At 33.6% G+C, this 16,689-nt stretch overlaps 2 protein-coding genes across 2 annotated transcripts; one reads left to right on the forward strand and one right to left on the reverse strand.

Annotated features, from left to right (window-relative positions):
- The first annotated feature begins 932 nt into the window (after positions 1–932).
- Positions 933–3,733, forward strand: LOC131600090 (pentatricopeptide repeat-containing protein At3g48810-like). The gene has a single exon (XM_058872318.1). The coding sequence runs from the start codon at positions 1,040–1,042 to the stop codon at positions 3,017–3,019; it is 1,980 nt and encodes a 659-aa protein (XP_058728301.1). The 5' UTR covers positions 933–1,039; the 3' UTR covers positions 3,020–3,733.
- A 4,608-nt stretch (positions 3,734–8,341) lies between these two features.
- Positions 8,342–12,707, reverse strand: LOC131600091 (pyrophosphate--fructose 6-phosphate 1-phosphotransferase subunit alpha-like). The gene is made up of 18 exons (XM_058872319.1): positions 12,496–12,707; positions 12,075–12,247; positions 11,828–11,940; positions 11,497–11,571; positions 11,282–11,395; positions 11,124–11,191; positions 10,910–10,993; positions 10,694–10,747; positions 10,532–10,612; positions 10,347–10,440; positions 10,180–10,253; positions 9,850–9,960; positions 9,730–9,774; positions 9,471–9,632; positions 9,265–9,381; positions 9,039–9,142; positions 8,788–8,953; positions 8,342–8,701 (listed from the first exon to the last, which is right to left on the reverse strand). The coding sequence occupies exons 1-18, from the start codon at positions 12,583–12,585 to the stop codon at positions 8,573–8,575; spliced, it is 1,854 nt and encodes a 617-aa protein (XP_058728302.1). The 5' UTR covers positions 12,586–12,707; the 3' UTR covers positions 8,342–8,572.
- Positions 12,708–16,689: the final 3,982 nt, after the last annotated feature.

The raw sequence follows: 16,689 nt of genomic DNA on the forward strand, positions 1-16,689 counted from the left end.
GTAACCGTGAGATAAATATTTTTTTAATTTTTATTTAAATAAAAAAGACTATTAGTATTTTTAATGATAATAAATAAATAAATAAAGTAAAGTGAAAGTAAGAAAGTGTGGAAAAAAGTGAAAGAGATTTAAAATTTTAATTAAAATAGAGAGAATATATATAATATTTAATTGATGAAAATTGAAAAATAATTATCATATATAATGTTGTAATTACTTAAACACTTTTTTTTTAATGTAAAGAATTTGTGGTGAAAGTATAATTTAAAATGATCTTGCAATTTATTTTTAATATTTACTAGACACTAGAAAAAAAATCATTTTCGAAACCAACTCATCAATCTCTTCTCCTTTCTGAAACAAACAATGGCATGGTTTCAAGATTTTTAATATTTTAAATTAAAACTTAAAATTATATGAAATTTTATAATTAATTTTAATATAAATCTGGATAAACGGATATGGGTATTGAGGTACTTATAGGGTACGAGTACGAATATGAACATTGATATTCACGCGGGCATGGGTTTGAGTACGAGAATTTTTTTAAACTGCGGATATGAGAACGAGTACTATAGCATCCTTCCTGCCTAAATTTTATTCATTGTCATCTTAAATAAAAGTGAGAAAGTGTGAAAAAGTGAGAAAAATTTAAAATTTTAATTAAAGGAGAGAATAAACGATATGATATTTAATTGATAAGCATTGAAAAATAAATATCATATTTAATATTTAATTGATAAATATTGAAAAATAAATATCATATGTAATGTAATAAGATATGAAAATAAAATAAAAAATTATTTGATTACTTAAATATAATTTTCTTAGTGTAAAGAATTTATAGCAAAACTAAAATTTAGGAACATAGATTGATTATAATAGATAGAAACAGTAGAAAAGAAGAATCAATAGTATACGGCACAGGTACTCCCATTAAACAAAACCAATTTTCCAAAACCAACTCATCAACCTCTTTTCCTTTCTGATACAAACAATGGCATGGTTTCAAGTTTAAACCTTTACTTTTCACTAAAACATGTCAATGCATTTGAGAAATGGTTGTTCCTTATTATTGAAACTTCGCAAATCTCCAATCCCATTTGTTCTAACCACAAACCCAATTTCAAACCCTGACAACCCCTCTCCAATTCCCGAATCCCAAATTCTACAAGTATTAAAAAATGAACCTGACATTGTTTCATCACTTGAATACTTCAAATCCTTAGCAAATTCAGGAACTTTCAAACACACCCAGTTAACATACCAAACCATGATTGAAAAGCTTGGAAGAAACAATGAAATGGACGCAGTTCAGTATCTTTTGCAACAGATGAAGCTGGAAAGTGTGCCTTGTTCTGAAGAGTTGTTCATCTGTGTGATGAATTGTTATAGGAGAGCAAAGTTGGGTGAACAAGGGTTGAAAATGTTTTATAGGATTAGGGAATTTGGGTGTAAACCCAGTGTTAAGATATATAATCATCTTTTGGATTGTTTGCTTGGTGAAAACATGTTTAAGATGATTAGTCCTCTTTATAATAACATGAAAGGTGAAGGATTGGAACCGAATGTGTTTACGTATAATATTCTTCTTAAGGCGCTTTGTAAAAATGGGAAGGTTGATGGTGCATGCAAGCTGCTTGAGGAAATGTCTAATAAGGGTTGTCCTCCTGATGATATTAGTTACACTACTATAGTCTCGTCTATGTGTAAATCGGGTGAAGTGGATAAAGCGAAAGAGATAGCTTTGAGATTTGAGCCTGTGGTGCCGGTTTATAATGCTTTGATTCATGGAATGTGTAAGGGATATAGGATTAAGGAGGCGTTTGATTTGATGAATGAGATGGTGGATAAAGGGGTTGATCCGAATGTTGTTAGTTACTCGACGGTTATTAGTTGTCTTTCTGATATGGGGAATATTGACTTGTCGCTTGCAGTTTTTGCGCAAATGTTTGTGAGAGGATGTAGCGCTAATGTTCATACATTTACTTCTTTGATAAAAGGTTATTTTATGCGAGGGAGACTCGGCGATGCTCTTGGTTTGTGGAGTCTCATGATTCGAGAGGGAGTTAAGCCAAATGTAGTTTCGTACAACACTCTCGTACACGGTCTTTGCTCCAACGGGAGGATGGACGAGGTAGTTTCTGTATGGAATCAGATGGAGAAAGATTTTGTCCGCCCAAACGTGACCACATATAGCACAATCATTCATGGCTTTGCGAAATCGGGGGATTTGATTAGCGCTTGTGAAATATGGAACAAGATGATAAATTGTGGTTGTCGTCCAAATGTTGTGGCGTATACCTGCATGGTGGATATCCTTTGTCGGATGTCTATGTTTGATCAAGCTTTTGATCTTATTGATAATATGATTTCTGATGGTTGTCCTCCAACTGTTGTTACATTCAACAACTTTATCAAGGGCTTATGTCGTGGCGGAAGAGTAGAATGGGCGATGAATGTGCTTGATCAGATGGAGAAATATGAATGCTTACCTAATATCAGAACATATAACGAGTTATTGGATGGTCTCTTTAAGGCGAACGCATTCAGAGAGGCTTGTGGACTTATAAGAGAGTTGGAAGAAAGGAATGTGGAGTTCAATTGCATCACTTACAACACTATCATGTATGGTTTATCTTTTCAAGGAATGCATCAACAAGTTTTGCAGCTTTTGGGGAAAATGTTTGTAAATGGAGTAAAGCCTGATGACATTACGATGAATATAACTATTAATGCATATTGTAAGTTGGGTAAGGTTAGAACAGCTATCAAGGTTTTGGGTAATATCACTGCTGAAAAGGAATTTTGTGCAGACATAATAACACATACTATTATTTTGTGGGGCATCTGTAATTGGTTAGGCACTGAGGAGGCTATTGTGTATCTTCATGAAATGTTGAATAAAGGAATATTTCCCAATATTGCCACTTGGAATGTGTTGGTTCGAGGCTTCTTTAGTAACTTGGGTCATTTGGGACCAATCCGCATTTTGGATGATATATTGGGAACTCAATAATATGGTATGCAATTTTCAGAAATTGATTCCCAGCCGTCAAAAAGTGAATTTAGAGTGGGGAGATCATGACCATGGATAATAATCTAATGTTTAAAACCAGATTGTCTTATTTATGATACGGGTTGTTCAATCTTTTACAAATGATAGTCATTCTCCCAACTGCTTGACTGCAGTGGACTGCGAGTCGCAACTGCGGGCAATCCAGGTCCATAATTTCCAGCTTCATGACCTTCAGTTGTGACAACAACAGTATGTAACAGATTACCACATGAAAGACCCTAGCTGGGAGCAGTGAAAATGTGGAGAATGAATATGGTAGGGAGTGGAATCTCTGGTAGAATTACAGAATTCAATTTTGGCTCTCTCCAAATGTGACATGCTGAGTATCTCATGTAATTTTTTAAATATAAGTGTACCTTAATTTTCTAAATCGTCAAATAAGCTTTATGATCGATCTTCAGGCAGCATCAATATGATTAGTACAAGGGACTTCTTTTTTCTGATGAAGTTCAATTCTAAAAACAAAGCATGCTGCAAACAGTGTGAACCGAAAGTGGCAGCTGTGTATGTAGTTGATTATGCCAAGTGCAATATAAAACAGGTTGTAGATATATACAACTGTATTTTAATACTATATAATGTATTAAATCGAAATCTGACCAATTTAAGTTGCAATTATATGCTTAACTCAGTTTTCTTTGGACAAACTGAACAGAAGAGTTGCAGAATGTTTTATTCAATCCTCTTAAATTTGTTTTGTTTTCATCTTCATAGCTTTTTTTCTCCAAACTGTCATGCTATATTTTATTTGTTTATTACCAAACTATGCTATGTTGATCATAAGCATGTGGTTGTTTATTTACTAGTTAAACTGTGGCTTGATAGATAAGTTATGTCTTCGTTTTTATGAATTTTCAATTACTTTCTCCATTCTGATTTATTTTCACTGAATTTTTTTCTTCTGATTTATCAATTGAGGTGTAGTTTGAAAGTTCCATTTGAAAGAGCAACAAGAGAATATTGAGTTTTATAATTTATAGTTTTATACTATTCTGTCACATACCTAGTTTCCTTTTTTTAGGACTATGTAATGGAATTCAGTGTGGATGATTTCATTTTATTTATTGAACTAATTACATCTCACTTAATGGCAAACTCCCAACTACCTCTAACAAATACTAACCAAGTGATTGTTGTTTTATATATCTATTATTCTCCCACAAAATCAAGATGGATTTAAACAAATCACTTCAAGTTTGGTAAGCAAATTCTGAAAAGTTGTCGTGTTCAAAGACTGTGAGTGTGACCCTAGTTTGCGCAGAGGCAGGGACATGTTTGACTAACATTTTCGAAACAAATGTCCAACTAGATGTGTTTTGTCGTGCACGAAGAACTGGGTTATGTCAAAGCTAAATTGTCACAAAAGACTGTGGGATGAAGAAAACGATTTAAAGATTTAAAGACTGTGGGATGAAGAAAACAATTTAAAGACTCTGGCTTGCTCCGTACTTTTCCATGAGATCATCAAAAAATCAAGAAACATGCACCGACCGGTTACAGATCGCCAAGTGTTAGGACACCTGACCTAATCAGCATCATTATAAGCAATTAATATAGGAGTTGTCTCAACAGTAAAGAATAGGCTCCGCGGAAAGGAACCTTTCAAGTAGTGAATTATACGACGAACTACTGCTAAGTGAAGATGGCGTGAATAGTGCATGAACTAACTTACCTGGTGAACAACAAATGATATGTCAGGTCAAGTAATTGTCCAGTAATTGAGACTACCAATGAGTTACTGATACAATAAATGACCGGTCAAAAGGTCATCCTCATCACAATGGTATTTGACATTAACTTCAAAAGGAGTATCTCTCAAATTAGTTTATTGGAGAAATATATCCTTGGAAGTAGAATGAACTTCAAGACCAAAAAAATAATGCAAATTACTAAGGTTTTTCATATAAAAAAAGGTTTGCAAGATCAGAACCAGTAATAATCATATCATCAACGTAAAGAAGGAGAAGAACAATAGTTGATGAACAAAGATGATTCATTTTAACTAAGAGTAAAGGAGAATCCAAGTATAGTAGAACGAAACTTCTCATAACAAGATCTAGGCGTTTGTCTCAACCCATATTAAGAGCGTTTGAGTTTACACACGACACACCTTTAAAGGAAGAGAATAGGCCTTGAGAGGAAGTTATATAAATATCTTCAATCAAATTGCCATGAAAAAAAATACATTTTTCACATCCATTTGATGAAGACCCCATTAGAAACTGCTATAGAAAATCACATTGCGGACAATTGTCATTTAGGCAACTAGTGCAAATGTCTCATCATAGTCAATTACATGTTCTTGATTGTTTCCTAAGGCAACCAATCGAGTCTTGTAACTGTTGAGAGAACCGTCAAATTCATTTCCCATGATACACATAATTGCAGCTTATGGGTTTCACATAATGAAATGTCTGAACTCTATATAATTATTAAGTTTAGTTTTGACTAAATTACAGTTTTAGTTATGATTTTGTCTGATTCACGAAATTAGTCTCTCCACAATTATAATGAACAAATATTTTGAACTCCACCAAAACATTAATGCAAATGTATTCAATATTCTTAAATTTAATTATGTATACCTTCGTTGAATCAAGGGTTAAATACCTTTTACCCCCTGCCATATGAGCGTGTTTTGATTTACCCCTTTTAAAAAAAATCGCAACCCTCACCAAATAAAGATTTCATCAAATTTGACCTTGGATCAAGATTTTAACATAATCTGCATACGTTGCAAGCCACTAAGCATTTTTTTAAATTTTTTCGAATTTCCACGTGGAAATTCGTATTTTTAAAAAAAAAATTCATGAGTTAAGATCCACTAACATGTAAGCATCAAATTTTATAGAAATGTAATAAGAAAAGAAAAAAACAACTAAATTCTTTGGCATCAACAGGATTCAAATCTGGTACTTGTAGGTTGAGACTCCAACCAAGTGAGCTACATGTTTTGGTTGAAATTAATTGTTTCAACCCTAATTAAAGAAAAAATTGTTTCAACCCTAATTAATATAAAAACATATAGTTGCACCATTTTAAAACTAAACAATATAATTAGTTACAGTATACTATAGTATATAATTATTTAATTATATATACATAGTTACAGTTATTTTTTTCATTACAATATAATTATACTGTATATATTATACATAGTTATAATTAGTTAATATATTAATTGCACTTTATATAATTAAAAAAATAACATTTATATATAATTTAATAAAAAATAATGTAATAACATTAATATATTAATTGTGTTTTAAATAAGTTTGTTAAATAAACTTAATATTAAATTGAAAATTTTATTAACTATTAGTATTATTTCGTATTCAAATAAATTTATAAAATAAATAATTTATGAAATAGCAGTAAACAAATAAATATTTTAAATAATAGCAATAAACAAATAAATAATTTATGAAATAATACATATGTAAAGATAGCAGTAAACAAATAAAATATTATAAGATAGTTTATGAAATATAGAATGCAATATATAATTTATACTTTTAGATCAAAAACTAAACAAATGATCTAGTGGTAGTGCCTCTTCTCTTTAATGTAGGGGACATTTCAATGAGTTCAAGTCTCACTCATAATTGACTAAAAAAAGTTTTTAAAAATGCGAATTTCCACGTGGAAAATTGAAAAAATTAAAAAAAAAATGCCACGTATGCAGATTCGGTTGGAATCCTTGAATCAAATATTATTCAATGCTATGTCACTTTTTAAAATTATTTTATTTTAAATTAATTTTCCCTAAAGATATGTTACCAAAAAATCTACTATACAAACAATTAATAAAAGATTGACCAATCTGACTATTATGCCCTTAGTTAATAATTTCTTTACAAATAAAAAAGGGCAATTTGGTAACTAACAAAATCACATATCACTTTTTCAACCTTTCAATAACCAAGCGCTAATTGTCGGCCTCTCATTGGTCCAACTATTCAATAACCAACTTTTTCTCCCCAACACACTTCTTCTCTCTCTTACTTAAATTTTCAAATTTCTTTCACATTTCATTTTCCCACACTTTCTTACTTTCATTTTAATTTTTTTTCATTTAATCACAAAAATTATTAATAATCTATTTTTTTAACTTTAATAAAATTAAATATTTATTTATCTCACGGGTCACTATTAATACAATATTTAATTTATTTTAATCGATCATTACACACTTTCTCTTTCTTAATTAAAATTTCAAATTTCTCTCAAATTTTCTTCCCACACTTTCTTACTTTCATTTTATTTTTTTTTCTCTATTTATGTATCAACTCTAAAAAATAATTTATTTTTTAATTTTAATAAAATTAAAAATATTGTAATATCACGGGTCACTATCAACATAATACTTATTTTATTTTAATCAATCATTGTTTTTATTAGAGAGATAATATCCTTATTTTTAATTTTCTTTTCTTTTCTTCATTTCAAGATTTTTTTAAAAGATTATTTAATACAATTAAATTCATATGATTATTGTTCATTTTACATTTGTATTTAAATATATTTTATATCGGATCAAATAAATTTTTTATTTCACGGGTCATTATCAACAAAGTATCTATTTTATTTTAATCAACAATTACTATAAATTGAGAGATAATTTTTATTTTTAAATGTTAAAATTTCATTTTTTTTTTTATCTTCATCTTCTAGATTTTTTTTTTTTATATAATTATTTAATATAATTAAATTTATATATTTTTCATTTGTAATTAAATCATTTATTAAAAATTTATATGTATCTAATTAATTTCATACAATATTAAATAAATTTACCCGTGCGGGTATGTTACTAGTTTACCTTTTAAAAATCTAAAATTTGGAAGAGATAACTAAAATATAATTATAAATTATTCCAGTCAAATCCAAACTAAAATTCTGAAGAACAATTCTTTTGGTAGGTCGAAATGTTTACTAAAAGTGATTCAGCACTTTGGAAATAAAGCTTATGACACCATCATTCGCACTAAAACATTGATAAAAGCGCAACATTGAATCATTGTAACTTGTAATTATTTTTCCTTCCCGATATTCTTAAACTATTTTTTATTCCTACCTCTAAAAAAAACACACAACCACTATCCATGGTTTTTAACATACTTTTCATCACTAGTATTAGAATACTAGTATAGTAGTATTATTATGGATGAAACTTCATTAAAGAAAACCATGTTCAATATGATGATCTAAGCAAAAATAAACAACGGCTTGTATGATAAAATACAACTCATGCACACAAAATGTCAAAAACTGTCAATTGCAACTTAACAAATCACTCAGTTATTATATTATAGGAACAGAAGAAGGAACCAAAACTTTGAATAAAATAAATCTCATACAATCTCCCTGTTGACATGACAAGCACCATCTAGTCATTTATTTTTCTCAATCATAAACTACTTCCACTGCTATAAAATCAAAAATGTTATGCCGGAAATTCTCGATAAAGAATACAACTTTTGCAACGGACGTTTAAAAAAGGGATGAGGCGTGGCCGGAAGATGATGACATTGCGGTTAGAACTTCCGTAACAGATCCCATGACGCTCAAAGCCGCTTTCAGAACCTCTTGAGGACACCCTGGCTTTACAATGGTTCGGACCTAGCAACAAAGAAAAAATCGCATGAGATGCAATGATATGATTGAATTGCGGAGTAAGAGTGTATGCAAGAGTTAATTGTCAAGACCTGTTCAAGATACTCCTGAAGTTTCTTAATGCGACCCATGTAGTCTTGGTCTTCGACATTAAGAGTTATAGGCTTTGCATCTGCACCAGGACCATCATACTGAAGCGGACCTGGATTTCTGTAAATATCATCCACAAGGAAGCTTGTCGCTTTGCTACGCAACAGCCTGCAATTAAGAACATGCATCAGTGACTTGACTAGCAAGAAATATAGATTCAGGCATATGCATAAAATATGACTAGTCGTCTTACTCGTATGCTTTGCCTCTCAGATCCACAGTAGCTGGATGGATAGCAGGTTTTCCGATTGATGTAGCTCCGGGATTTGGGGACCAACGTTTCACCGTCATCATAGACTGAATTTCATTGCAAACACACAAAACTATAAACACTCTATCTATAACATTGATACATACTATAAAAAACCAGGATGAAAAATCACTAAACACGGGAGGGAGGTAAGCGGAAAAAAACATACTGAAATTGGAGCGGCACCACATTTCCACTTGTTTACAGGATTCTTCAAGTTAGTTACAGTTGCCATGTATCCATTCAAACCAGCAGCCAGTATGTGGTAGCAGATGTGTCCAAGAACCTGCGATATTATCAATCAACGAGTATATTAATCAAACACTGATGCCGTTTAACAAGATGAACTAATCAAAGGCAACTAAATCAACATACATATGCATAATCACTGTCAAACTTCGATGGAAGGGATCCTCGAGCTTGATATCCAAAAAAGTGGCAAATGGCGTTGAATTTCTTTCCCTTGTATGTGCCTTCTTTCTGACGCTTGTTTATCTCAAATTCCACAAGGTACGCTAGAAGTTTCTCGGTCTCAATCTACAAGGTGTCGAAAAGTAAGGACAACAAGGACATGAAGGAGCTGAAAGTATAGCAAATAACATAAACAGCAAAGCATCTGGTGATTATTATTTACCTGAGACAACTGTGCTGAGTCATCAGATTCAGGGTAAAGGAGCAGCTGCAACAATGAAAGTTCACGGTTAGAACAAAGTTGGATTGTTGATAAAGTTCAGCAAAATAATTACTTGTTTACCTGTCTCCTGATAAATGGGGGTAGAAACTCAAATAAAGCAGAAGCCCATGGTGAAAGCTGAACAGATATCTTGTCAGCAGCAACACCTTGTCGGAGTAACCCGTGAATTTCCTGAAATACAAAAGGGGTTTTCCAAGAATGGATTAAGATTACATTCTTTATCATATGCATAAGAATAAGATAAGCACGGAGTTGAGTTGTTTATCCAAATAGAGACAAATTGTGTTTTCTGAAGCTTCAACAGACTCAAATGGCTTTAAGAAACACACAGATGTATGAATACTTTAATGGACGAGAGATTCAAATGTTCACTATTTGGCTGAGGTTTACCTTTAAGAGTGCATAAACTTCAGGAATGCTCTCAATCAGACCTTCTGGAAGGAGGATTACTCCGTGATATTTGTCTGAGAAAAGCATAGGAATATGATCTCAGAACTCAAAAGATCGAAAGAGAAAAAAAAAAAAGACTAGGTGGAAATAATTTAGATAATTCAAACCTTGCTCTGCTCTAGCCTGAATTGCGTCAGAAATCTTTCGTGAAATTTCAAAAAGGGTAAGCTTTGATTGAGCAACCTCCTCACCAAGAATTACCTGAATAGAGTAATAGTAAAGTATAGTTTGTCAGCATCAGACAATTGCGCAATCGGTCAAAAGTGAAATGATATAGGATATTAGAACATACCATGTTTGGATGGGACTGAAGAGTGCATTCCAAAGCAACATGTGATGCCTTGCGTCCCATCAGACGAATGAAATAATAATACTAGCAAGGAAAACTCAGTCAGAAAGGTACTTCAAATGAAAAGGTGTTTGTATGTTTTCACAAGGAAATTAGAGTCCTTACCTTCTCTGCAGAGAGAGCATCGGTGCAGACATTGCTAATGAGCTGAGAATTCACCTGAATGAAAAAAGAAAATATTCACGTATAATTAATTTGTTCGTTATTTCTTAGCTTTCATTTTCAATTTAAAGTATAAAGTAAATCAAATATATTGAATTCAATTCCATGTTAATGCTGAAACATGTTTAAACAAGAGTTCTCGCCCTGATAGGAAAATACCTTGCAAATTGTATCAAAACCAACATTTGTTTCCACAAACTGGTTTTTAAGATCTCCATTTGAGGTCACGGGAACACCAACCACCTGCAGAATCAAAACAACCATGATGATCAGCAAAATTAGTTACTGAAATTGTACACTGAAATATAATATTCGGTTAAACAGATAAATTAATTGAACAAATACTAGTTTCTAGAATGACCGGGTCATATACCTTTGTGGGGCATTTCGCAATAGCAAATGTCTCTGCAAGCTGAGCAGCATCCGTGTTGGATGTCACACCTGAAATAAAACGAAGGTCATGATTTAGAAACACCCTTTAAAGATGTGATGCGACCGTAACCATACAGGAAGATCAATGAAGAAGTATACCTCCAATGATGACAAGACCATCAAGTTTCAAATTGTTGCATGCAGCAAGTGCGGCATTGACTTGTTCAGTTGTCTTAATTTGATCTTTTGTACGCCCAAGCAAATCATAACCACCTAAACAAAGAAACAATCATAGTCCAATAATAAAAGGTTAAAAAAAATCTATGACAAATGATTGGCTAATCAGAACAACTGCTTCATTTGCCTAAACCAACCTTGATTTTTGTATGTGGCGAGAACACTGTCAGTTATCTCCAAAGTTTTCTGGGCAAATAGACCTTCTGAACCACCTAAAAAAAGGAGGAAAAGAATATGCAGACCTAGTTACTCAGCTTTCTATCAAATATCTCTATTTCATGGTCAATAATATAATAAACTGTGAAGCAATGACACAGATACGAAAGCCAGACACGAAAACCTGACACAAAATCAAACAACAGCAACAACAACAACCAAACTACATAATGTTCTATCCAGGATCATGCTTCTATCCAAAAAAAATGAAGTTAATAAAGAACGAAAGTTAAGAAGAGTAGTGCAAATTACCAAGAAATCCAAGCAAAACATTCTTAGGGTTGTGAATATTGAGAGCAGAGTGAAGCCCCCAAATAACATTGTGTCCACCAGGAGATTGTCTACCACAAAAAACAATTCCAACCCTGCACCACCACACCAACAACAACAACAACAACAGAATTTGTTAAAATTCAAATCACACAAAACAAATCAAACATATTCACAACAATGCATAGAAAACACCATTAACAAAAACAACAAATGTATAGAAACTAACCTAATAGGAGGGTGTTCAGTTATGATCTGAGCATCAGCTACTTTAGCAGAAGCCCTAAGAAAATGAGCCAAAGGTTGTCCATAGGTATTAGGGAAAGATCTACTTATAGAAGGTTCATCAGCCGGGTCAGCAGTCGTTGTTGCATCACCAAACTCAACCCTAACCGTTGTTCCCTGCACCAATAATAGCAACAAATCAACCCCATTCCATTCAAATCAACCCCATCTCCAAAACAAAACAAAAAAACAAAACTTTCCAAATCCAAACCACCAAAAACAAAAACAAATCAACCCCATTCCAATCAAATCCAAAACCCAAATAAAAAACAAAACAAAAATCAAAACTTTGCAAATCCTATCAAAACCCAAGATCCAAATCAAGACCAAATCACACCAAAAAAAATTGTTAAACAAATACTCACTTGTAGACAAGGAGGAAGTTCTGGTTGGTATAAAGATCTAAGCTTTTGAAGATCTGAGAGCTCTCTTGGAATACCATAATCAGAATCCATGGTAGTGAGAGAAAATGAGAAACAGAATACAAGGTTGTTGGTTTTGGCGACAGATACTAAGCTACTAAGGAGAGTGAGTGAGTGACAACGTTAATGTTATGTTTGAGTGTTGGGCACCCTTTTATTTATGCTGTTGTACCTAAAAAACCATCTTCAAAATCTACCTAATTTTTTTCCATGTATTTTCAAAATCAATGACCCTTATTCTTTTTTTAATTAATAATTAACTTTTTTCTTTGTATTTTCAAAATCAATGACCCCCTTAATCTTTTTTTATTAATAACAAACCTACTAAGCCCATAGATTTAGGGTCCTTTTATCTTTATTCGCATATTCTTCCTTTTGAAAAATAACTACACTTTTCAAATCCTATTTTTATTCCTCCTTTGTCGCCACTTTTTATCTTTTCATCTATTTTACTGGTGAGAATTAAAAGTAGGATAAAAGAATTCAAATTCTGTTTTTTTAGTAAAGATATTAATATATGGATTTTATTTTATGATACGAATGAATATAATAGGAATTTTGTTTCTTGTAGAGTAATGCTTGGATTGAGAATAATGAGGGCTCAAAAAATTTGGTGTTGAGTTATATTTGACTGGACCATAGTTATAAGGTATCACATGCCACACCAATAAATTGATAGGTAGTAGTAGGTTTATTAAAAAATAGTGAATAAGAGTTTATTGCTATTAGCTAGTAATTAAGTAAGTAATAGTGTGTATTGAATCTTATTTATTAAATGATATCCGTTAAGTTTGTTTTTGTAAAAAAAAAAAAAAAAAAAAAGTAAGTAATAATGTATATCAAGTCGAACAGATTTTTTATTTTTAAGGTTTCTATGAATTTATAATCACAAGAACTAGTTTAAGAAAAAAAATAGTACCTAACACAGGTAAAAAAAAATTGTGATCATTTGATAAGTTGTGTCGTATCAATATATGGATTGCATAATATGTTGTATTTAGGGTCGTTTTTTAGGGGTGTATAAGGCGGCTTACACCATAGGGCCACACATTTTTTCATGCTTAAACTATGATAAAAAGGGCCTTCCGACATATATCCCACAATTAATTTACGGTTAAATAGGGCTTCTTAAAAAAAATTCACGACTCAATTGAAACTTTATTCAATTACTTACACAGGGTCTCTCAAAATATTGAGACGACTCTTGTTGTATTATAAAGGAATATATATATATATATATATATATATATATATATATATATATATATATATATATATATATATATATATATATATATATTATTCATGCAGAAGACTTTAAATTACTCCCCGAAAGAAGATTCCGACGAAGTCACACAGGAATTTGTAAGTGATAGTTTTGGGGATTTGAGCAGTGCAAGTGATGCAAACTCAAGATAAAATGCGTTTTTCTTATTCGTCTGGTCTTTAAGGATTGTAACTTCCACAACGGTGAAGTCTCTTCATGTGTAGGCGGCGGTTACGGCCGACTAGGGCTAAACGGTTAGGAGTTTACTTGTGACAACGTCCACCAACCTGTAGAATCCGTCTTGACCGAGCTAAGGACCCTAACAGCGTTGGAGATCCAATATGGGTTGTGTGTTTCTGTCGTGCCAGGCTGAGACATCTTCTTAAGATTATCCATAACTCTTGTTTTGCACCTACTTCCTCCTTCAGGTGTCAGCTTGCCTGATTGACCTAAACATTCCAAATATGTACAAGCTCCCCGATCTAGAATTTCATAGGGATGAATAGTTCGGTCAATCAAGAGTTCATTTTGGGCCGGTCTGGCAAGCCGGTTCTCATGTTCATCCAACGGTTGGGAAGGATATGTCTTTGTGTGAGTCAGGATGCTTCCCTTACTAATTACTGCATTTAATTTTTCAAATGCGCCAATAATGATGGGTACTTATGGGTAACGCAAACCTACTTTATTAACTCCTTAAACCTAATTTCAAATTTATTCAAAACGTTTGCCCTTCCTTTCTCCCTCTCCCTCCTTTTGCAATTTCTAAACATTCCTACTCAAAGCTCACTCAGAAGTGATTTCTCTTCGTTCCAGTTTTCTTCATCAGGTAAATTTCTCTCCATTTCCTTTTATTCTTTCACTTTTCCTTTTATCATGGTTATCATTAGAGAATGGGATGAGTCGGGGAATATTGTTGTTCCCCAAACCGCTGAAGAGAGGAAAACTCTCTGGAAGCAATGCTTGAATTCATGTAAGGGTCGTATGAGTCGGGTTGAATTCAACCAAATCATTCACGAAGTGTACGGAGACCTTAATGAATCTTTTAGCGACACTGACTCGGAATATGGGTCGTCAGGTCCGGTAGAGGTTCTCACGAAAATGGGAGGGTCTTTTATCGACGTAGAAGTATTGAAATACAAGAGTAGCTCGGTGGATCGTGACGATATAGAGAAGCTTCGTTCTAAGAGGAGTATCTCCTCTACCGGGAATGAGGAAGACGTGATTTTGGACGGGTGTGAAGAAGGCGGAACTGTGTGTCTTTTTCGTCCACAAGGTGTTGGCAATGAGTCCTTTTATTTTTATCTGAACCTTTTAGATGATTTTCGAATTCAGTTTCCTTTTACTGACTTTGAGGCCGACTTGCTAACCGCCATGAATATATCCTCGGTCCAGATCTGACCTAACGGATGGGGTTTTATAAATGCTTTTGAGTTTATATATATGAGGCTTTGCTTATCGATCCTACTTTGGGTATCTTCTTTTCTCTCTTTGAGTTAAAGGGAGCTGACAAAGGAAGTTGGATAAGTACCAATGGGTCCCTGGGCAGGAATTTTCTCCGAGCCTATACTTCCGATTACAAGGATTTCAAGAACCGGTTTGTTCGAGTAAGAGGAGGGAATGAGTGCCTGTGTGTGCTATACAATTCTGATGGAAGTCGACGCTTCCCTTTTGTTGGACCGAGAATCCCATCCCCATTCTTGGTTACGACTATGATAAACTAAGTGTCAATGAGATTCAAGCTCTTTCCTTCCTAGATGCCTTCTCCGTGATGAAAACCAAGAATATTATAGAGAAGTCTGACGACCAAGTGACACTCTTAGCTTATTTAGATATTGATTTTGCATTTACAACATCATGCAGATTATTTGCTCGCCTTTAAGTTTAAAAAAGAATATTTTTACCTTTTGTGCAGGGAAAATGTCCTCCGCCAATCTCAAGGAGCAACAAAAGTTCATGGCTGGGGCTAGGGTAAGGCGTGCCACCACCCAATCCTTGCTAAAATCATATCCTTCTGGTCTATAAACCAGTGCTCTTTAGAAGAAGAAGTTGGAAACCATTAAGGAAATGTAGGCGGCTCTAGCGGTCAGCTCCGACCCTCCTCGTGTCTCCGAACCTCCTCCTGCCAAGAAACAAAAACTCATGCTAAGTGAAACTACCAGCAACATTGATCAGGCTGTTTCTGCCATCATGCAAGAAATCGAGCAGGGCAGCCGACAATCTCATCCAGACCTATAATTTATGTTTTGGGAAAATAGCTTTGACGACTTGAAGATCCTCTATGATCATTTGAATTCAGATGAAGACATTGCTAAAGCGAAATCCATCGGTCCTCAACAGCTTACTGCCAACTTGGGAACCTACCTGATGCGGAGTGTCGTGATGGTTCGGGCTCTATTTGAAGTGGGAGATGAGTCCGACCAAGCTGAGCTTCGTTTATCTCAGGAAGTGATTAAGTTGAAGGAAGATTTGAGGACTCAAACTAAAAAGTTCGAAGAGGTCAATAAGAACCTAGCCCGGTTGTTAGAGGAAAGAAAAAGTTCCGAGGATCTTCTGGCCAACCTTACTCAAGAAGTTCAGAAGCTCAAGGAGTCTGTCCAAGAGGTCGAGAAGCTTAAGGAGTCTAATGACCAGCTTAAGGTTTCCTTAAAGGAAGCCCACCTCGACGTCCTTTCTGGTGGTGACGAGGCTTTTGAGAGAGTAAAAGCGCAAGCTTTGATCCTTCAGCCCGATCAAAATGTTGAAGCGATGGACTTCTTCAAGATTGTATGTGATGATAGAACTTCTGAAGCTAGAAGCGTGCATGATCAAGATGATGAAGAGCCCTTCATGGAGAATCCATAGGACCATCATGTTAACCAACCCGAAGATTG

The sequence above is a fragment of the Vicia villosa genome, linkage group LG4, assembly GCF_029867415.1.
Source record: "Vicia villosa cultivar HV-30 ecotype Madison, WI linkage group LG4, Vvil1.0, whole genome shotgun sequence".
Lineage (NCBI taxonomy): Eukaryota > Viridiplantae > Streptophyta > Magnoliopsida > Fabales > Fabaceae > Vicia > Vicia villosa.

Bases quoted from the DNA above. Each gene is read 5' to 3' on its own strand.
- LOC131600090 (XM_058872318.1), top strand. From the start codon at position 1,040: ATGTCAATGCATTTGAGAAATGGTTGTTCCTTATTATTGAAACTTCGC.
- LOC131600091 (XM_058872319.1), bottom strand. From the start codon at position 12,585: ATGGATTCTGATTATGGTATTCCAAGAGAGCTCTCAGATCTTCAAAAG. The intron at 11,572-11,827 runs GTAATTTGCACT...TCCTTTTTTTAG, and splicing joins TGTTTTGCTTGGATTTCTTG to GTGGTTCAGAAGGTCTATTT. The intron at 10,748-10,909 runs GTATTTTCCTAT...TTTTTCATTCAG, and splicing joins GTTTTGATACAATTTGCAAG to GTGAATTCTCAGCTCATTAG.